Source organism: Coregonus lavaretus (genome assembly GCF_964263955.1).
Source record: "Coregonus lavaretus genome assembly, chromosome: 36".
NCBI lineage: Eukaryota > Metazoa > Chordata > Actinopteri > Salmoniformes > Salmonidae > Coregonus > Coregonus lavaretus.
In genome coordinates this window covers 16,290,812-16,313,158 of record NC_140023.1, presented here as the reverse complement: position 1 = coordinate 16,313,158, position 22,347 = coordinate 16,290,812, and the positions used below count along the sequence as shown (strand labels likewise).

Here is a 22,347-nt window from a genome sequence, read left to right as displayed (position 1 = left end):
TGCAAACTTGATGATTGAGTTGGAGGTGTGCATGGCTACGCAGTCATGGGTGAACAGGGAGTACAGGAGGAGTGTGTAAGACATGTAAAATGTAAATACATTAATAAAGCCTGTGCAATGTGCATACCAGATCAAAACTTCCATCACAATCTCAAGGCCTTAAATCAATAGATTAATTTGAGAGTTGAACCAGTCTGCTGTGCCCCGATGATTGAGACAATTACATTGAATGAATCAAAGTAGACATGCAGATGCTGACCTCTACTGGGTAGCAAGCAAGATACAACAGGGCAGGACAAGAAGAGAGAAAAGCATTCTTTCCATCTGTATGTGAATCTCTTGCTAGCTCTTATTCACAATATCATAACTTCACACTACCTGAGATTATTTTTACATAAAGCTGTATCAATAACAACACCATTGCTTCCTCAACTGTTATATAGCACAAGAGGAATAGGAATGATAGAGCACAAATTGTATTTTACTGCCATCTGTTGAAGGATAAGTAATGGGCACTGCAAAGGGAAGTCATTTCTCCAATGTGTGCCGGTAATAGCATAATTTCATGAACACTATTGTACAATGTTTCAGATCTTTTCATCATTTCAAACATAATTTGTGACGACTATATCGACTGCCATAATTCAGCTCAGGGATTGTTCATTGAGATGCATCAACTCTAAGCAATAAGGACATATGGTGAACATGTGTGGGTTAAAATAATTAAATAGTGGCAATACAAGGTCCCATTAATATTTAGAACGAGGAAGAAGGTAATAATTTAATATAGGTCATTGGTACAGTATCACCATACAAATTAACTTATCACTTACTTACCTACATTATAATAGGCCAGGGTGGAGGATGCACTCTGAGGATGGCAGGGCTGATGAGTTTAATGGTTTGCATCCATCCTTCCCATTGATTGTAAATGGACATGACGTAGCTCCAGGTGGCTGCAGGGCATTGGTCTTGTGACAGACACAAGTCTAATCTTGACCTTGGGAACAAGAGAAGATAAAATACCATTAGAATAAGGCTGGCACTGTTCATGATCACAGACAAGCAAAGGTGCTTACTAAAACATTTCCAGTTTAATTTGAACATATACAGTATTGACACTTTCTAACTCAATAAATTGTCTGTAAGGTGTCAAGGTATTATGAGATGAGACAAATCAAGCCTGCGAGTTGTTTGGAAGTTAATTCAGACATGGCTGGCATTACCCTCCATTTAGCAATTGACTTTGGCAGATCAAAGATGGAGTCAAGGATTCTGATTGGTTCATCTGACAGCCTAGTCCCATGTGATTTCCCCTTGATGCATAAAATAGCTAGTCAAACAGGCTGTAATATGGTTTCAACTGCCTTCATTCATTTTTTATGAACTGAAACTTTCTCTCATGCCAGTAATTGCAGGCTCATATATTTTCACATTTTCAATAGCCTGTAAATGTAAATTTAACATATGTTTTATGACTATTGACTAATTATTTTAGGAATATGAACATGTGCAACATCATGGCAACATGTGATTACACAGAATAAGCAAATGGCCAATAACAAGATAATATAGTACTTTATTAATCCCCATGGGATTTGATTGCACCAGGCAAAACATACATTACTAATAAATACGCCATAAAAACACAACAAGGACACACAGACACTAAAAGCAGCACATCATCAATAAATAAACTAAGTGTTCGTGTTAAAAAAGTCTCATAGCATATGGTAAAAAGGATCTGCGGAAACGTTCCGTTTTGGACCTGGGTAAAATAAATGTGTCTGCCATCGCACTGCGATGCTCCAGGAAGGTAGGCCTACTGTGGAGGGGGTGGCTAGTGTTGGCCTTTACAGTATACTCCTGAGTTTTTTTTTTGTTGCCTACTGTGCAGAATTTACACAATGAAGGTGGGCAACCATGATGCATATTTCTTGGTCTACACAGTAGCCTTTACACTAGGCTGGACTGGAGTGTCTATGTATATATCCACAATTTATGATGTACCTATAGCCCAAACTGATCTATAGGTATACAAAGCCAAATTCTGTTTTATACCTTCAAGCACATCGCGTTCATTTCAACCAACATTCTTCTCCCCTGGAAGCCATGTTAAGGGGGCGTTTCATTCTATTTTCCCCTGGAATTATTTTTTTCCACTTTGCAGCATCAGTAGTAGCGTAGAGCCAGCCTCCTGTGAATGTACGGTGGTTGTGGCTGTAGTTTTTTAGGAACAGGATACGCATAACGACAGCGAAGGAAAAAAACATAGCCATTCCTCGGGGATTTGTGAAAGGGAAACTCAGGTCTGCATTTATTCGTGTAAAGGACGACAAACAGGTACACATTTCACGCTCACGCATATCCGGTTTATTGCGTTTTGTGGCGAGCTCCGTCTCCGAAAGAATGTTCCTTTCCATGTCTGATGAGATTACACATCCAATGCAATGAAAACAAAATGGGGGTTGCGCTGTAGCATGTGAGCAACAGAATTACAAGAAAGGTTATGGCCCGATGTCCCAGACCTTTCTATTTGAGAACAGCCGCGTATTTCTAGAGAACAGCCGCGTATTTCTAGTGGACAGGCGACCAACTGAAGCGAGGCCCTTGATTAGATAGGTCTGCATAATGCTTTTTCCATACGCGTACCCTATCCGAAAAATGCACGTAGGCCTACCAGCGAGTCTATTTTTATTCCTGTAGAATAGAACGTCTATTTATACACATTTATGTAATTTGGTCTATATTCATGGTGATTTGTACATTAAGTATGGCTATGTCGGTTAGGATCTGTAATTATAAGACGTCACATTTTACGAAAAACATTAATTAAATGATATACGTCGAGTATAGTAGCCTACTGTAGGCTACAGTAAGTGTCACGATCTTTTCCCTGTTCTTTTATTTTTCCAGTGCATGGGAGCAATCGAGGATACAAAACGCATTCAAGATGCACAAGAAAATGCAATGCATTCAATGCAATAGGACATAGATATCCGAAATAATATATCGGGTCTCAGATTGCAAATGGCATTTCCAAATCTGGAGTCTACTGTTGGCCACCGCGGACCTCTTCTGTACTAGTATTATTGAGTTTGTTTACAACCTCTGGCAAAGTAACCTTCCCATCTTGAAAATCATGAACAAATACTCATGCACAACTTTACAATTCCTCTGAACAATGCTTTGTATTTGGCAATTGAATTGAATTCTTAAAGTTCCAATGCAGCCGTTTCTATCTCAATATCAAAACATTTCTGGGTAACAATTAAGTACTATAGTGTGATTGTAAAAAAAAAAAAAAAAAGTGGGCATTATAAAAACAGTTTTGCACAATAGGGTCTAGTGTATTTCAATTGGTTCATCGTTGCATGTATAGTACAAATAACCAATTTAATGTAGTCGCAATCTCCATCCTGAACACTAACCATGGTAATATGACTGTTGTCCTCCCCAGGTAGACGTAGCTGAGGCAAGATGTCAGCCCGAGGAGGAAAGAAGAAGACCACCAAACTGTCCCGCTCCGCCAGAGCAGGGGTCATCTTTCCTGTGGGGAGGATGATGAGGTATCTACGCACAGGGACCCACAAGTACCGCATCGGCATGGGGGCACCCGTCTACATGGCAGCCGTCATAGAGTACCTGGCAGGTTGGTGTCTCGCCTGAGTGAAAACACACACCAATGTCACACAGTGTCGTCCTGTTTCAGCAAACACAAAAACAATGTTCCTAAATTCACTTGTGTATTAATAACAGGATAGATTATGTAAAATATATTAACATTAATATTTTATTGGTAAACGCTGGCAGAATTTTTTTCTAATGACAATTTCTTGTTTAGCTGAGATTTTGGAGTTGGCAGGAAATGCAGCAAGGGACAACAAAAAAGGAAGAATAACTCCTCGGCACATTAAACTGGCTGTAGCCAACGACGAGGAGCTCAACCAGGTACAGTATTATTCCCCTTGAAACTGATATTTAGAAAATTTCCTATAATGAACTCAGCAAAGTCAGTTTTTCATGTTGTTCCACTTCACTTGCATCATTGTTACACCATATTATATTACAGTAGATTTTAGTGCCCAATAGGGATCTATGAAACCAGTGGCGATTTTAGCATGTCAATCTTGGTGGGGCAAACAAAACAAAAAATTGGGGGATGCATGCCAGCAAAGCCACTACACTACACTAAACAATACATTAATTGCACTATAACGGTGACAAACGGGGCCCACAAACTGTTAGGGCCTACATAAAGCTGTCCCAACACCATACCACTGCTACACCTGGCTATCAGCGGAGCCTTGTCTGACAGCGAAACAGTTAATTCAGCCTAATTTACTGCCTTTAAAAAAAAAACATAGCTGATATGGCTGAAATAAATGTGGTTTCTACTGACAATTGGATAAGAGGCAATCCGTAATTTCGATTAAGACATTAATGAGCGAGCTAGGACGGACGTAGTCAATATAACTATTTGTTCAGCACTTTTGAAATGTACAGCGACAGAATTCAGAACATGGGCCGTTCTTACAGTATTCTCCCTGCACACCAAGTCAGAACCGTAGGATAAATAAAGGGGGCATATAAGCAGACAATGAAAGCTCTTACAATATTTGATGATTACATTTCTCTAAAACAGGTTATAGGCTACATGTGCACCACCAAGTCAGAACAGAAGGTGAAATTAAGAGGGGAAAATATACCAAATTATTAGGGTGAGGCACATGGGCTACTAACAGCGTACTACAACAACATACACTTAGTATAATTATTATTTTTGCTAAAAATGTGGGGCTCAATGGCCCTGAATGACGGGTTGCTACTGCATGAAACTATAATGATGAAGGTAGTACCATTGTCTAAGTGTTCAGGAAGGTGCAGTTGACGCCATATGGCATCTGTACCAGGTAGGATTTCATCAGACATGAACTGCCACCGCTTTGTGGTTAACCCCGAGTGGAAAACGGTTTTATTGAGGCCCCAAATCCTGACAAGACATATAACTGTAAGAGGTTAGATGCTCAATGCACTCAAAAATATGTACTTTTTTTTAGGCAGTGGGTACATTCAGCTTGTATTCAAATAAGTTGGGAGAAAATACAGTAATTAACTAATTACATTTAATAGACAATGAGCTTTATCATTTTCGCAGGATTTTTACCACTTGCCTAGTATTTCATAGAGGGATGAAATTGACCAATGATAAACTGAATACATATTAAATAGTCAACTAATTCACCGGTTCTGTGGCCTCACTCAGCTTCTCAGAGGGGTGACCATATCAAACGGAGGGGTCCTGCCTCGCATCCATCCTGAGCTGCTGTCCAAGAAGAGGGGCAGCCGAGTGAAAGTGGACACTCAGGTGACAGTGCCAGAGAAGAGGGCGGAACGTGTTAAGAGCATCAAGAAACCCACCACCAAAAAAGGCAAAGGTAAACCAGGCCGCAAGCCAAGGGTAAGTACACATGAATGAGCTTCGTGAATGACAGAAAACATCTCAATATTTGTCAATGTGTTTGTCAAATAGTGCTATAAGAAGCATGAGTAAGTTCTGTTTTTCATTGATTCTATTTAAAGAAGAACACAGAAAACGACAAAGAAACTGTTGTAGCCAACTCAACAGTGGAAGATGGACCAGGTGATGGATTCACTATCCTCTCAGCGAAAAGCCTGTTCCTTGGACAAAAGGTATCATGAAATGTAGTCTCATGTCAGTAATGACATGTCATTCTATGACGCCTTTTGTAAAGATACCTCAGTCATACACCTTGGAAATAAGTGACACATATGCGTCAAGTTTCTAAGTAATTTTGTTATAACTTCAACTCTACATCCCCTAAACAGCTTTCACTAACAGAGAGTGAAATTAGCAAAATTGGAACCATTAAGGTGGAGGGAATCATCAACCCCACAAATGCAGAGATGGACCTCAAAGAGGGAGTGGGTGAGAATACCAGACCTGCTCGTCTTTTCATCCTAGACTTATGAAAGGCCCACAGCCCATTATAATTATCCCTCTTACCGGATGTGTGCTCGTCTACAGGCAGTGCCCTGGAGAAGGCAGGGGGGCGGGACTTCTTGGAGGCAGTGAAAGAACTGCGGAAAGCACAGGGACCTTTGGAGGTAGCATCAGGTATGGAGATCTGGAAACTAGAGTAAAATCTGCTGGATGAGAGGTTTGAGAAGTTTTGCATGCAATGGTAATGAAATGATGTACAGTTGAAGTCGGAAGTTTACATACACTTAGGTTGGAGTCATTAAAACTCATTTTTCAACCACTCCACAAATTTCTTGTTTACAAACTATAGTTTTGGCAAGTCGGTTAGGACATCTACTTTGTGCAATTTTTCCAACAATTGTTTACAGATTATTTCACTTATAATTCACTGCATCACAATTCCAGTGTGGCAGAAGTTTACATACACTAAGTTGACTGTGCCTTTAAACAGCTTGGACAATTCCATGGCTTTAGAAGCTTCTGATACGCTAATTGACATAATTTGAGTCAATTGGAGGTGTACCTGTGAATGTATTTCAATGCCTACCTTCAAACTCAGTGCCTCTTTGCTTGACACCATGGGAAAATCTAAAGAAATCAGCCAAGACCTCAGGAAAAAAATTGTAGACCTCCACAAGTCTGGTTCATCCTTGGGAGCAATTTCCAAACGCCTGAAGGTACCACGTTCATCTGTACAAACAATAGTACGCAAGTATAAACACCATGGGACCACGCAGCCGTCATACCGCTCAGGAAGGAGACGCGTTCTGTCTCCTAGAGATGAACATGCGAATCAATCCCAGAACAACAGTAAAGGACCTTGTGAAGATGCTGGAGGAAACAGGTACAAAAGTATCTATATCCACAGTAAAACGAGTCCTATATCGACATAACCTGAAAGGCCGCTCAGCAAGGAAGAAGCCACTGCTCCAAAACCGCCATAAAAAAGCCAGACTACGGTTTGCAACTGCACATGGGGACAAAGATCGTACTTTTTGGAGAAATGTCCTCTTGTCTGATGAAACAAAAATAGAACCGTTTGGCCATAATGACCATCGTTATGTTTGGAGGAAAAAGGGGGCGGCTTGCAAGCCGAAGAACACCATCCCAACCGTGAAGCACGGGGGTGGCAGCATCATGCTGTGGGGGTGCTTTGCTGCAGGAGGGACTGGTGCACTTCACAAAATAGATGGCATCATGAGGAAGGAAAGTTATGTGGATATATTGAAGCAACATCTCAAGACATCAGTCAGGAAGTTAAAGCTTGGTCGCAAATGGGTCTTTCAAATGGACAATGACCCCAAGCATACTTCCAAAGTTGTATTGGTATTGGAGTGGCCATCACAAAGCCCTGACCTCAATCCTATAGAAAATGTGTGGGCAGAACTGAAAAAGCGTGTGCGAGCAAGGAGGCCTACAAACCTGACTCAGTTAGACCAGCTCTGTCAGGAGGAATGGGCCAAAATTCACCCAACTTATTGTGGGAAGCTTGTGGAAGGCTACCCGAAACGTTTGACCTAAGTTAAACAATTTAAATGCAATGCTACCAAATACTAATTGAGTGATGAATGGTGATGAAAGAAATGAAAGCTGAAATAAATCATTCTCTCTACTATTATTCTGACATTTCACATTCTTAAAATAAAGTGGTGATCCTAACTGACCTAAGAGAGGGAATTTTTACTAGGATTAAATGTCAGGAATTGTGACATTAGTTTAAATGTATTTGGCTAAGGTGTATGTAAACTTCCGACTTCAACTGTAATTACCGAATGTGCTTATCCAAAGACCCTCATTTAGCATACACATAATAAACTTAATTGACACATGATAGTCTCACCTCATTCACCAATCTAGCCTCAAAAGCCAATTTACAGTACACTGTCAATGCGTATATTTAAACCTACAAATAAAGAGTGAAACATCAGTGTGTGTTTGCGTGTCTTCCTCCCGTAGTTGCGGTGAGCCAGGCCAGTGGGATGCCAGCTCGTTTTGTCATCCACTGTAACATCCCTCAATGGGGCTCAGAGAAGTGTGAGGACCAGCTGGAGAAGACTGTCAAGGCCTGTCTCTCTGCTGCAGAGGAGAAGAAACTCAAGTCCGTTGCCTTCCCCTCACTTCCTGCTGGCCGGTGAGACTACTCAACTGCAGCTTTAAATCTATACCAGTAACAATAAAAACATATGCAATTCCAGTAAAAAGGGGCTTCAACAGCCGTGTTAATTCTGGCAGCTATTTTAGATTTAGTTTGTCTTTATGACTAAAATACCTTTTCGTTTTAGTTATCAATCGACTAAAACTCTGGACAATTTGTCTAGTTTTAGTCAGACAATTTAGTCACATTAGTCAGTGCATTTTTTCCCATTAAATAATTAGTGTATACCTATAACTTCCATCATGTGTACATTGAGATAGCCTTGTCCAACTAGGCCTACTATACCCTCATATAGCTGGCACCTTGTTATTGTGGCAGATTGTAACCAATACCAGCCACGATTTACCATATAGGCTACAAAGCCTTGGCTACATGTTAAACAAAGGGGAGGATCTGAGCTTTCCAACAATGCCAGAAATATTATTGTACTCCTAATATTCAGCAAATAGCATTCATATTTCCCTGGAAAAAACAACTGCACTCGCATTTGCGGACCACGAGAGTTGTAACACAGATGAATAACAGCGCACATGGGAAAATAGAGCTTTGATGTGATCATTAAAGTATGAGAGAGTAAACATTGTTTCTACTTTAGGTTAGTTACAATTTAAGTGTCCTTGCTGCCAGTTAAAAAGATTCACGAGTGACTGAAGTGACCACCCGGGAGCTGTGTGGGAGAGCCGGGCAGATCAGCTCAATCAGACCGAGCAACTTAAAAAATGTTAATTCTGCTAATGAGAGGATTGCATTAAATATTCTGCAACGGCATGCATGCTTATGATTGGATGTGGAATTCTCGTTGTCACATTTTCGTCAACTAAAATGTAAACTTGTTAGTTACGGTTATCGTCATTTTCATGGCATCTCGTCTTGTTGTCATTAGTTTTCGTCAGGAAAAATTGGTCGTTGACATTTTTTGTCCGTTATTGTTGACTAAATGAACACAGCAGCTCAGCAGGCTGAACCAGAGCTCTTTCTTAATTCATCTTTCCTTGATTCCTTCTCAAAATGCATTGAAGAAGGTCAAAGGAGGGAAACGAACCTATCTCCTCCAATAAAAGAGAGAGTGAGGAATTGTAGAAAGTCAAATTGAGATTGAGCCCACATGTGTATCTCTTCTGGTTGTAGGAATGGATTCCCAAAGCAAACAGCCGCCCAGCTGATCCTCAAGGCCATCTCCAACCATTTTGTCTCTGCGACGACCTCCTCCCTGAAAAACATTTACTTTGTACTGTTTGACAGCGAGAGCATCGGAATATACCTTCAGGAAATGGCCAAGCTGGATGCCAAGTGAAGACAAGCTGGAGAAATGCTCGATTTGAGGTGTTTTTTAAACGGTTGCAGTTGTATTTCAGATGGATCTTTGTTTTTTGCAGCTGGTATAGTGTGATCAAGGTGCTGTCATTAGGCGTTTTTGACAACATTGGATAGCCCCCGGAAGGCGTAAAAAAAAAAATGTGAGTGAAGTACTGTACGCATTTATGTTACACTGTCTTCCTTTTACAGGATTGCATTCTTTCTTTTTAGACTAGATTAAATTAATAATCCCCATGGCTTGTCATTCTTATCCCTTATTTACTGATATTGTTTTTACATTCCATGTACAAAGACAATTTTGACAGTTGTTTTTTCTGCTAGATTTATTCTGCTAGATACAGTTAGTTTACTAAGAAAAAAAAGTGTTTCTCATTCTGCTTTCAAATAAAAATCCAGATGTTTTACACCACAGATCCAATTTGATTTACCAACACCCATGAATAGCACAGCAACACAGTTTCATTACATTAATTTATTACATTGTAAAAAGTACATGACCTTTTATTTATATATATATACACATTATATTCATGTAATTTCCTGTTCACTCAAGAAATAGCGCCTGGTATACCTAACAATGCAGTACAACAAATGAACAGCTTACAAAAAGACTTAACACCCCTTACACAGAGGGGCTCCACTTCATTGTATTGTATAGTAGTGTTGGTGCACAGACAGACTAATGCGTTTCTAATTTCTCTGACATAAGGCAGTGGATTAGGAGAGTAATATAACCTGACCTGAAAGCGGTTGTTCCCAACTGTGCTTCAACAAGAGTATTCATTCCCCAACACCCCATTCCATTCCTAGCTGAATAAATAAGATTACAATATTATAGACTGATAAAGGCAACGGACGAGAAATAAACTGAACTGAAGGTTACACCAATCACAAGGTTGGGCATTCGAAATAGACACCAGAGGGGTATACTACAAAGCAGGATCAATGAGTTAGCCAGATAACCTTAATAAGCAACCAGAAATAACTATTAACTTTCTGTTTTATTAAGAAACCTAAACTTGCATATGCATTTTCTGGTTGTTGAGTCAATTAGACCATGCCCATTTCATGCTAATCTTTTGCAAAATAAAAAGTTATTTCAGAATATTTAGGCAAGTTAGCTGTCTAAGTCATTGATCTTGCTTTGTAGTATACCCTCTGAAATGATAGGGGTGGGGGCCACAAAGAATCTTAACTCCTCATGAGGGGACGCAGTTGCTCGCGGGTCTGCGTACCCCCCCATTGCGAGCAAAACATTTTAGTGGCCCCCCTCTTGACAGCGGAGAGATCATTTTAGTTTGAGTTAATTTAATGCTATTCTACACATTTAAAAATGGGGTGTAGAGAAAATGTTGCAGTTTTAAAGCACGTTTGCTGCAATTCTACAGATTTTGCCATGGGGTGGAGAGAAGATTTTGCATTATATAACTCATTTCATGCAATTCTACTCATTTTGCCATGAGGCAGAGAGGAAAATAAGCTGTTTTACAGCAGATTTCCTGAAATTCTATGTTAGATTTTACATTTTAGTCATTTAGCAGACGCTCTTATCCAGAGCGACTTACAATTAGTGAGTGCATACATTTTTCATACTGGCCCCCCGTGGGAATGGATTAGCAGTTTTTAATATGATATCCGAGTGAGACTGATTAACAAAATCAATGGGGGCGCCCCGGACGGTAATTTGACCATGATAACAAGTTTAGATAGCTGGCCGCTAAACTAACTTCGCAATCAAAAAAATTTAGCTGACATGGGCTTTACAAACGGGGGCCGCGGGACGCCGCCAGTTGCCCATCCCTGTTCTAAGTGGTTGAGGCTTTTGAAAACGATTCTTCTTCCATCATCACATGCAGTGAGATGTCTGGTATGGGTATCTGGTTTGGGTATAATTTGATAGAAGATCAAGGCTCTAACTTCAACCTACCAATATCAAACTCCTCTGCAATCAATAAATAACTGTACTGCTTACTGTACAGACAGTGACATGCAAGAATACTTTCACTGTGTCAAGTGGAATAAAGTAGTCCCATATGAAAACTTGCAAAGATGATCTGGACCAATCATCTCATCACTTGGAAATGAATTTCAGATCAGCTTGTCCCAGATTGACTGTGCTCAATCTGCTCCAGTTAAGTCATATAATATGGCAATATGGTTACTCAAGTGCTAAGTGGCCACAGCTGATGTATGCACCATGTTACACAAACGTGACCAATACACCCTGATACACATGACAAAAGTAAGTCAATACTGTACTCGTTTAAATAATCTCATTAAGACCTTCCTATACAACTCCCCTAACCTGATCGATAAAAGCTGACGCCTAGGCCAGACCAGTCGTCACATTCGGAATGTTCTAGGTGCTGCCCTTGTTAGCAATGGCAGCATCTCAAATCCATCTTTACAAGCCAAACCATGCACACCTCTGTCCCGCTTGGGTATAACAGTATTTAGAGGACTTAAGAATACGTAAAGTGTCCTTTTAAAACATATTTTTGTTATTTGGGGCAAATAATGTTTTAGGGCCATTGTAATCAACTTTTTGCGAACAAGCTCATGACAACATGTAGGCAAATGTCTCCCTCTTTGGACATCCCAGGATATCATATAATATAATTATTTTCAAAAACCTCTGACAATTTTATAATGGAAATATATAAACTGTATGCTTTATATTACTGTACATTTATATTTCGACCTTCAGATACAAGAGTTATGATATAGCTAGTATTTCGCTCTTTTTTTGTTGTAAGACACAGTGCCCTGATACTTTGACTGGAGTAAATTCATCTCTGTACATCCTATTCAGTAAACAACATGCAGTACCTAAAACCAAATAAGTTATTCACTATGATTTTATTCCTGTCAGGATCTCTAGATTATTGTTAAGCACAGGCATACTAACAACGTAGTCAACTTTGTAGGGCTCAAGTTGAAACTGACTCGGTAGGAGAAGTCGGAAAGATCGAAGCCAGTCAAATAGGTGCTGTCCTTAATATCCATGTAGCATCGTATATGTATATCATAAATATGTATTTTCTGATGAATACGTGAATATTGAAGGACAGCAGGTCCCCAGGATGTTAGATAAGACCAAAGCTAGATGTGTCTGTGGTTGTTTAGTGTTGTCTGAGAGGTGACCATGCATGTCCAGGGTCTCCCTGTGTTAGAGTTGGTCTATCCCCCCCTGCAAAGGGGTGCAGAGCCTAAGGAGACAGCTATGTTGTTTAGGGGACAGGTAGGGGACAGTGTCCTCCTGTGAGAGTAGGCATAGGGCTATGGTGGCTCTATTTTATCTCCGGGGTGTCACTAAGGTCAGTGGGCCTGGGGGCAGGGAGCAGGGGGACAGGGGAGCTGGCCTCAATGAGGGTGGGGTTGAGGATGATGGGGAGGGACATGGGGGGCACGCCCCCCACCTGCAGATGGGAGGCCAGGGGCTGCAGGATGAGGGGGGACTGACTCATGGGGGAGTGACTCAGGGGGGACATCTTCACTGGGGTGGGCATGGGGGGAGTCGATGGGGGCACTGGAGATGATCTGTCAGTTCCTGGAAGAGAAGAAGAGAGGACATTGATTCATTCATTTATTGTTGGCTATGAAACTGACATTGATTGATTCATTGATCATTGGCTTTGGCCAGATTTCATATTTGACTGGCCATGTTAACATGGTTACCGTTGGCACTAGGTGGTGGGTGATTTTGGGGCGACGCTGGTCTGCTGGAGGTCTTTGGCTCTGTGGGGGCAGCTGGCACGGGAGATGGGGCTGGGGGTGGCGAGGCTGGGGGGGATGGGGCAGCTGGCTGGGCAAGTTCCACTGGGGGACTGGGAGCAGGATCTATGGACACAGAGCACAGACAGCCATTACATTTCAGTGATCTGGCTTTATGTAGCTATATAGCAGAAAGAACACTGAAATAAGGGTAAGTACAAATCATGAAAAACATGTAGGAAGTGGATTCTAACTAACCTACATTCATATATTGTTCATACTCAAAGCAGAGTACATATCGGAGAAAACAACACCTTAATAGATGCAGGTGTAGTGTGTGGTCCAGTACCTGGTTGTGGTATGACTGTCTGTTTGAAGAGCTCCTCCCGGAGGTTAGGCAGGAAGCAGTTGATGCGTTCCCAGGTGATCTCCCACAGGTCAGAGTATCCCGTACGAGAGTCGGCGCTGTGGAAGATTCCTGCTGTGTCCATCACCAGCAGCATGTTCTTCAGAGACTCTGGAATGGCCTCCAGCTGGGGTCGTGGGGATAACCACCAACCAATCAGCCATGCAATCACACACAGATGGAAAAAACACTGATTGACCTGAGCTGAATAGGAATGAACATTAACTACTACTTTTCTTGAGTGTGCCCTCCTTTGCATTTGACCACTCGTTGGAAAGTTCTAAAGTGGTAGATGTTCTAGACTAGCTACAGTTAACTGCCAAAATAAAGGAAACACCAACATAAAGTGTCTTAATAGGGCGTTGGGCCACCACGAGCCAGAACAGCTTCAATGCACCTTGGCATAGATTCTACAAGTGTCTGGAACTCTATTGGAAGGATGCGACACCATTCTTCCACGAGAAATTCCATTATTTGATGTTATGTTGATGGTCGTGGAAAACGCTGTCTCAGTCGCCACTCCAGAATCTCCCACAAGTGTTCGATTGGGTTGAGATCTGGTGACTGAGACGGCCATGGCATATGGTTTACATCGTTTTCATGCTCATCAAACAATCCAGTGACCACTCGTGCCCTGTGGATGGGGGCATTGTCATCCTTTGGGGGCATAGTCATGGTAGCCAAAATAATGGCCAAAATAATGGCCTGCCCAGCATTTTTATACATGACCCTAAGCATGGGATGTTAATTGCTTAATTAACTCAGGATCCACACCTGTGCTTTCAATATACTTTGTATCCCTCATTTACTGAAGTGTTTCCAATATTTTGGCAGTTACCTGTAGAAGCATCTGAGCTAATAGGAGTTAAAATCAACATGTGATACTTGTGATACTGTGTAATATTAGGCATCGTTACCAGCAGGTCACTGGAGCCAGCGTGCATGTACTTGTCCATGAAATCCAGGATGGTGAGCCACAGGGCAGCGAAGGTGGGCAGAGACAACAGGGGAGAGAGGTGCTGCAAGAACACCTAGGGTAGAGCAAAGCAATGGAAAACAGTGAGATATTCAGAGATTACATGGGTAGACAGGCACTACCTGACACTGCATATTATACTATCACTCTTCAGACGGATAAGCAATGCTAGACAGCGGAAGGATTTAGCAACTTTGTCAATTTCTCTAAAAAAGAACACCACAATTCAACAGACACCGTTGTAGAAGAGTCTAACCCTACGGTCTGAACACTTTGAAATGGCTGCCTGTTGTGTGTTTATTGAACTCTGACCTTTGACAGCAGGGTGCAGGCCCTCATCCTGGTCTCCTCCATGCCGCCCACATCTGCAGGGCTAATATTGTCCAGCAGCTTGGTCAGCAGGGGGAACAGGACCTGGCAACACAGTATACAGTAATTAGAACACAGTTAACACTGACAATGCTCACATTAGACAGACACCCTAATTATTTCCCACTTATTTTCAGACTTGAGATAGGCAATGTTTTTTTGCATAATACTGCATTGTTTTCAATGGGATATTTGCCTATAGAATTCCAAATAAATGCCCATGTCAAGCTAGGATTTGGCCCCAAGTGCCTACTCTTTTAATTAATCATATATTTCACTATATATTCCCAGTGGTCCTCCTATAATGTTAAATATGATGTTCAGCATCCTCCTCTCACCTTGTTGAAGCAGGACTCCCACTCCACAGCATCTAGTGTCTGCAGGTCATGAACCAACAGTGCCCTCTGGAGGTAGGTCAGGGCCTGCATTCGCACCTGCCGCCTGGCATCACAGCACAGCCAGGCTATCCCTATGGGATTCACACAATGTATGGATACTTATGTCAGATATAAAGAGCTAAGACTGGCAAGAGTGTTAAGTGGAATGCTATAGTGTAGTGAGAACAAGACCACTAAGTCCACTCTCTCAGAGGTCATCTCAGTGAATTACAGTGCCTTCACACCCATTGACCTTTTCCACATTTTGTTGCATTACAAAGTGGGATTCAAATGGATTTGTCATTTTTTGTCAATGATCTACACAAAATACTCAGTGTCAAAGTGGAAGAAAAATGTATGACATTTGTAAAGAAATAAAAATAAAACACTAATATATCTTGATTAAATAAGTATTCAACCCCCTGAGTCAATACATGTTAGAATCACCTTTGGCAGAGCTTTCCACACCTGGATTGTGCAACATTTGCCTATTATTCGTTTCAAAAATTCTTCCAGCCCTGTCAAATTGGTTGTTAATCATTGCTAGTAAACCATATTCAGGTCTTGCCATAGTTTTTCAAGCAGGTAAGTCAAAACTGTAACTTGGCCACTCAGGAACATTCACGGTCTTCTTAGAAAGGAACTCCAGTGAAGATTTGGCCTAGTGTTTTAGGTTATTGTCCTGCTGAAAGGTGAATTAATTTCCCAGTGTCTGGTGGAAAGCTGACTGAACCAGGTTTTCCTCTAGGATTTTGCTTGTGCTTAGCTCCATTCCGTTTATTTTTTATCCTGAAAAACTCCCCAGTCCTTAACGATTACAAGCATACCCATAACATTCAACCACTATGCTTGAAAATATGGAGAGTGGTATTCAGTAATGTGTTGTATTGGATTTGCCCCAAACATAACACCTCGTATTCAGGACAAAAAGTGAATTGCTTTGCCTTATTTTTTGCAGTTTTACTTTAGTGCCTTGTTGCAAACATGATGCAATGTTTGGAATATCTTTATTCTGTACAGGCTTCCTTCTTTTCACTCTGTCAATTAGGTTAGTATTGTGGAGCAACTACAATGTGGATCCATCCTCAGTTTTCTCCCATTAAACTCAGTAACTGTTTTAAAGTCACCATTGGCCTCATGGTGAACTCCCTGAGCGGTTTCCTTCCTCTCCGGCAACTGAGTTAGGAAGGACGCCTGTATCGTTGTAGTGACTGGGTGTATTGATACACCATCCAAAGTGTAATTAATAACTTCACCATGCTCAAAGGGATATTCAATGTCTGCTTTTTTATTTATTTTAAATTTTAATCTACCAATAGGTGACCTTCTTTGCGAGGCATTGGAAAACCTCCCTGTTCTTAGTGGTTGAATCTGTGTTTGAAATTCCCTGCTCGACTGAGGGACCTTACAGATAATTGTATTTGTAGGGTACAGAGATGAGGTAGTCATTCAAAAACCATGTTAAACACTAACTATTGGACGCAGAGTGAGTCCATGCAACTTATTATGTGACTTGTTAAGCAAATTGTTACTCCTGAACTTATTTAGTATTGCCATAACAAAGGGGCTGAATACTTATTGACTCAAGACATTTCAGCTTTTAATTTTTAATTAATTTGTACTAATTTTTAAAAACATAATTCCACTTTGACAATATGGGGTATTGTGTGTAGACCATGATCTAAAAAATCTCCATTTAATAAATTGTAAATTCAGGCTGTAACACAACAAAATGTGGAAAAAGTCAAGGGGTGTGAATACTTTCTGAAGACACTAAGTGCATTTTACCTTCAAGCTTATATTTATACTGAACAAAAATATAACGCAATATGCAACAATTTCATTGATTTTACTAAGTTACAGTTCATATGAGGAAATCAGTCAATTGAATTAAATTCATTAGGCCCTAATCTATGGATTTCACATGACTGGGAATACAGATATGCATCTGTTGGTCACAGATACCTTAAAAAACACAATGGGCCTCAGGATCTCTTCACTGTATTTTTGTGCATTAAAAGAATAGCATAATCTTCATGACTAATGTTCAAACTTAGACGCCAAACTGACCAGGATAAAGGACATCACTAGGTTAAATGACCAGGATAAAGTACATCAGTAGGTTAAATTACTAGGATAAAGGACATCACTAGGTGGAGTCAAGTCTTTGACATACACTACCGGTCAAAAGTTTTAGATCACCAACTCATTCAAGGGTTTTTCTTGATTTTTACTATTTTCTACATTGTAGAATAGTGAAGACATCAATACTATGAAATAACACATATGGAATCATGTAGTAAACAAAAAAGTGTTAAACAAATCAAATTATATTTTATATTTGAGATTCTTCAAATTGCCACCCTTTGCCTTGATGACAGCTTTGCACACTCTTGGCATTCTCTCAACCAGCTTCATGGGGTAGTCACCTGGAATGCATTTCAATTAACAGGTGTGCCTTCTTAAAAGTTAACTTGTGGAATTTCTTTCCTTCTTAATGTGTTTGAGAAAATAGCCCTATTTGGTAAAAGACCAAGTCCATATTATGGCAAGAACAGCTCAAATAAGCAAAGAGAAATTACAGTCCATCATTACTTTAAGACATGAAGGTCAGTCAATACGGAACATTTCAAGAACTTTGAAAGTTTATTCAAGTGCAGTCGCAAAAACCATCAAGCGCTATGATTAAACTGGCTCTCATGAGGACCGCCACAGGAATGGAAGACCAAGAGTTACCTCTGCTTCAGAGGATAAGTTCATTAGAGTTACCAGCCTCGGAAATTGCAGCCCAAATAAATGCTTCACAGACTTTAAGTAACAGAAGCATCTCAACATCAACTGTTCAGAGGAGACTGTGTGAATCCGGCCATCATGGTCGAATTGCTGCAAAGAAACCACTACTAAAGGACACCAATAAGAAGAAGACACTTGCTTGGGCCAAGAAACACGAGCAATAGACATTAGACCGGTGGAAATGTGTTTTTTGGTCTGGAGTCCAAATTGGAGATTTTTGGTTCCAACCGTTGTGTCTTTGTGAGACGCGGTGTTGGTGAACGGATGATCTCCACATGTGTAGTTCCCACCGTAAAGCATGGAGGAGGTGGTGTTATGGTGTGGGGGTGCTTTGCTGGTGACACTGTCTGTGATTTATTTAGAATTCAAGGCACACTTAACCAGCATGGCTACCACAGCATTCTGCAGTGATACGCCATCCCATCTGATTTGGGCTTAGTGGGACTATCATTTGTTTTTCAACAGGACAATGACCCAACACACCTCCAGGCTGTGTAAGGGCTATTTGACCAAGAAGGAGAGTGATGGAGTGCTGCATCAGATGACCTGGCCTCCACAATCCCCGGACCTCAACCCAATTGAGATGGTTTGGGATGAGACGGACCGCAGAGTGAAGGAAAAGCAGCCAACAAGTGTTCAGCATATGTGGGAACTCCTTCAAGACTGTTGGAAAAGCATTCCAGGTGAAGCTGGTTGAGAGAATGCAAAGAGTGTGCAAAGCTGTCATCAAGGCAAAGGGTGGCTACTTAAAGAATGTTTAACACTTTTTTGATTACTACATGATTCCAAATGTGTTATTTCATAGTTTTGATGTCTTCACTATTATTCTACAATGTAGAAAATAGTAAAAATAAAGGAAAACCCTTGAATGTTGAGGTGTTCTAAAACTTTTGACCGGTAGTGTACATTATTTTAAAGAACAAAATATTTTAACAAAAACAATACACAGAGAGCAAAGATGACTCCATGAAGGGAAATCTTAACGCTTCAGCATACGTTCTAGAAGTTACAGTACAACAGAAGTTACAGTAAAACATGCATGCCCAGTGTCCTTCCTGTCCCAACAGACCAAACAGAAAAAGAAGACTGTGCCTAAGAAGATAACGATAGCTACAATTCCCTGCGCCAAGAAGAAATACGTCACACGAGTCTGTGGAATGACATTGACAACGCTCAGATTTATGGACATTATGTTTGGTGTTTGGGATTCTGTGCTTTTATATATATTGATTACTATTTTTCAATGTTACTATGGCTTTTGTACCCATTGTTTTCAGTGCATGTTCAGTAGTACCAGGAGAGGTCATGTTCAGTAGTATCAGGAGAGGTCATGTTCAGTAGAATCAGGAGAGGGCATGTTCAGTAGAATCAGGAGAGGTCATGTTCAGTAGAATCAGGAGAGGTCATTTTCAGTAGTATCAGGAGAGGTCATGTTCAGTAGTATCAGGAGAGGTCATGTTCAGTAGTATCAGGAGAGGTCATGTTCAGTAGTATCAGGAGGTCATTTCAGTAGCTGCTGCTATAACAGCCTCCAATCTTCTGGCAAGGAATTTGTTGGAATTTTGTTATTGTCCCCAGCACAAGGTGCACCTGTGTAATGATCATGCTGTTTAATCAGCTTCTTGATATGCCACACCTGTCAGGCGGATGAATTATCTTGGCAAAGGAGAAATGCTCACTAACAGGGACGTAAACAAATTTGTGCACAACATTTGAGAGAAATAAGCTTTTTGTGCATATGGAACACTTCTGGGATCTTTTATTTCAGCTCATTAAACATGGGAACAAAACTTTACATGTTGCGTTTACATTTTTGATCAGTGTATATGACTCTCCTCTAAATAATAGTCATCAGTTCCAATATAAGCAGAAAAGGATTAACATGTGAAAAACATATTGTCCACGAAAACAGGAAATGTTCCTTTGGTTCCACACAATAACGCACAATGACATTGAAAACATGACTACAAAACAATTATAAATTGTGTTTAACCCAGAGTTGAGTGGTGCCTATATGTAAATATGTTTTATAGATAGCTAGGGGGTAAAGTCTCTGACCTTGGAGCAGAGGGCACCAGCAGCTGGTCCACAGTGTCTGGGAGTCGGCCTCAATCTTCTTCCCTGCGGCCTCCAGATGGCGCTGTTCCTCTGCCCAGGAGCTGTAGATGCTGGCGGCCCTCGTGTGCAGCGTGTGCATCAGGTCTAACAGCTGAGCCAGGGGAACCATGGAACTCCATGTCAATATGATGTGGTCATAGCTATTCTAATCACAATACAGCTTGATTCTAAACATGAGTATGACTTAATGTCTGTAGTGTCTTGATGGCTGCAAGACATTTCCTCAATAACATGTATTAAAATATAACTTACATGTCTAAGTATTTTATTCTAATGCAGACAATATATTTGGGTTATGATCTGTGATGTCTAAATGATTCATGTTACACAGATCTAGAGTTGCAAAACTCCCTGTAATTTACCAAAGACATTTAGGAAAGTTTGGAAATCTATTTTACAACATAACTATTAATCTTTTGATTTACTATTCTTAATATACGTGTCCATCTGATCCGTTCCATGAGTTTCTACTAGATTTCCCATATGGTTCTGGAGAAAATGCCCTAATTAATGGGGGGGGGGGGGGGGGGACATCTAATGATATAATATTAAATGAACTCTACAGCTCTTCCAACTATTGACTTTTTTCACAACTGGCACCGGTTTGACCCAAAAACATTTACAACAAATATATATATTGACATGGTACACAAAAAAAAAAAAAATATGAAGGGTTTTCCATGCTCATTTTAAATAGCAACTTTTTTCACTAAGTTGATGGGTTACATTTAGGATAATGTTTTACAGTCTTATGATTATATTTTTATATTAAAAAACGTGTTCTTTTTTGGGGGAATATCTTTTACATTTCATGAAAATTCCCTAAAAGCCTTGAAAGTTTCCAAAATTCCTAAAGTTACTGGTAATATTCCCACTCTTTGCAACCCTACACTGCCCTAAATATCTAATAACAATATACCTTTTCAAGCAATTAATTAGTCGAGGTTTGCAAGTTTCATTTCATTTAGAGTAGCTAGAGCAATGATCATTGAGACAGTTCATTTGTAAATAGGCAATATAAGAGGTGAATAATAGCATTAGTCGACTGAGCATGAATACCTGATTAGTGCCAAATTAGTTCTGAAAAGAGATGGCAGACAAGGTCACTTTTAATCACTCATATAAATTACAGGAAATGAAAATAGTAGTTCAAGAAGAATAGGATTAAACACCGCCACAACATTGCTTAATTGCCATGACAACCATAATGTGACAAGAGAGGGAAAAGATATAGCTGAAATCTCCCCAAATCCCCACCTTTCCTCTTCAACCCCACCTCCCGCCCACACACACCTGAGGCAGAGCAAACCTGGGGCATATTCAGGAGGGTCCAACGTTGCAGAACTTTCAGATAGATAAATATATTGTGTAGAACAGACATGATTGTCTGTCTTGTAGTTCTGAACGTTTCACCCAACTGAACAGAGCCCCTGAGCAGCACAGAGACCAAGGTAGAAGGGAAAGAGGGCTGCGGTACTTACGTCCTGACTAACCTGTAATGACACTGTGTGGTAGCTGGCCGGGACCCCCTCGTCCTCCTCGTCGTCGCTATGGGAACGGGAGGGCCTCTGGCTGGAGGCCTTGGCGCGGCGGGATGCACCTTCTTTCTCCCGAGGTTTCCTCCTCACACGGGACTTCTGAGAGTCGTACTTGTGGTTCTTCTTCTTCTCATGGGTCCTGTAGCCTGTAAGTCAGTGGAGATGAAGGGACCGTTTTTAGCCACTGTTACAGATATATATCCTGAGGGTGAAATGTGCTCCAAATAGTTGACTGATATCTCTGAAAAGAGAATGAATGCCCACTTGAATGCCCACTGTTTGCTGCTCCCAAGGGTAATCTATTTTAGCAGAGAGTCATGTCCATGTGACTCATGTCTTTACCCTAAGGCTGCCTACAGCACCAAGACCTGAATGAGTTTAGGACTGGCCATTCTAGTGTAAGACATTGTGCAGTATGATAGTAATGATCTTAATTGATATGTCTATAGATGTCATATTTTGACGGGTATGACTTAGCGCTTGGGAAACTCCAGGAAAGAATGCATTCCTTTTATTTTAAACCCAAAAGGCTACAGTGCCTTGCAAAAGTATTCATCCCCCTTGGTGTTTTTCCTATTTT

General features: G+C 40.7%; 2 protein-coding genes across 4 annotated transcripts in view; one reads left to right on the top strand and one right to left on the bottom strand.

The window, feature by feature from the left end:
• Window positions 1-2,140: 2,140 nt before the first annotated feature.
• On the top strand, window positions 2,141-9,885 carry LOC311110630 (core histone macro-H2A.2-like). The gene is made up of 9 exons (XM_084153163.1): window positions 2,141-2,343; window positions 3,461-3,652; window positions 3,845-3,951; window positions 5,267-5,461; window positions 5,584-5,694; window positions 5,851-5,950; window positions 6,050-6,139; window positions 7,961-8,135; window positions 9,288-9,885. The coding sequence occupies exons 2-9, from the start codon at window positions 3,481-3,483 to the stop codon at window positions 9,451-9,453; spliced, it is 1,116 nt and encodes a 371-aa protein (XP_084009289.1). The 5' UTR covers window positions 2,141-2,343; window positions 3,461-3,480; the 3' UTR covers window positions 9,454-9,885.
• An 89-nt stretch (window positions 9,886-9,974) lies between these two features.
• The window catches only part of LOC311110629 (Golgi-specific brefeldin A-resistance guanine nucleotide exchange factor 1-like), an 86,595-nt gene continuing 74,222 nt past the window's right edge, over window positions 9,975-22,347 (bottom strand). For 2 of the 3 annotated variants that reach the window (XM_084153160.1, XM_084153161.1), the window contains exons 33-40: window positions 21,711-21,913; window positions 20,170-20,320; window positions 15,280-15,410; window positions 14,885-14,986; window positions 14,514-14,627; window positions 13,540-13,723; window positions 13,155-13,316; window positions 9,975-13,026 (exon numbers count right to left, since the gene is read on the bottom strand). In XM_084153160.1, coding sequence (XP_084009286.1) covers window positions 12,767-13,026; window positions 13,155-13,316; window positions 13,540-13,723; window positions 14,514-14,627; window positions 14,885-14,986; window positions 15,280-15,410; window positions 20,170-20,320; window positions 21,711-21,913 — 1,307 coding nt within the window. In that variant the 3' untranslated portion in view covers window positions 9,975-12,766. The remainder of the gene's footprint in view (window positions 13,027-13,154; window positions 13,317-13,539; window positions 13,724-14,513; window positions 14,628-14,884; window positions 14,987-15,279; window positions 15,411-20,169; window positions 20,321-21,710; window positions 21,914-22,347) is intronic. The other variant, XM_084153162.1, reaches the window with a different exon arrangement.

Bases quoted from the DNA above. Each gene is read 5' to 3' on its own strand.
- LOC311110630 (XM_084153163.1), top strand. From the start codon at position 3,481: ATGTCAGCCCGAGGAGGAAAGAAGAAGACCACCAAACTGTCCCGCTCC. The intron at 6,140-7,960 runs GTATGGAGATCT...TTCCTCCCGTAG, and splicing joins ACCTTTGGAGGTAGCATCAG to TTGCGGTGAGCCAGGCCAGT. The intron at 8,136-9,287 runs GTGAGACTACTC...TTCTGGTTGTAG, and splicing joins CCCTCACTTCCTGCTGGCCG to GAATGGATTCCCAAAGCAAA.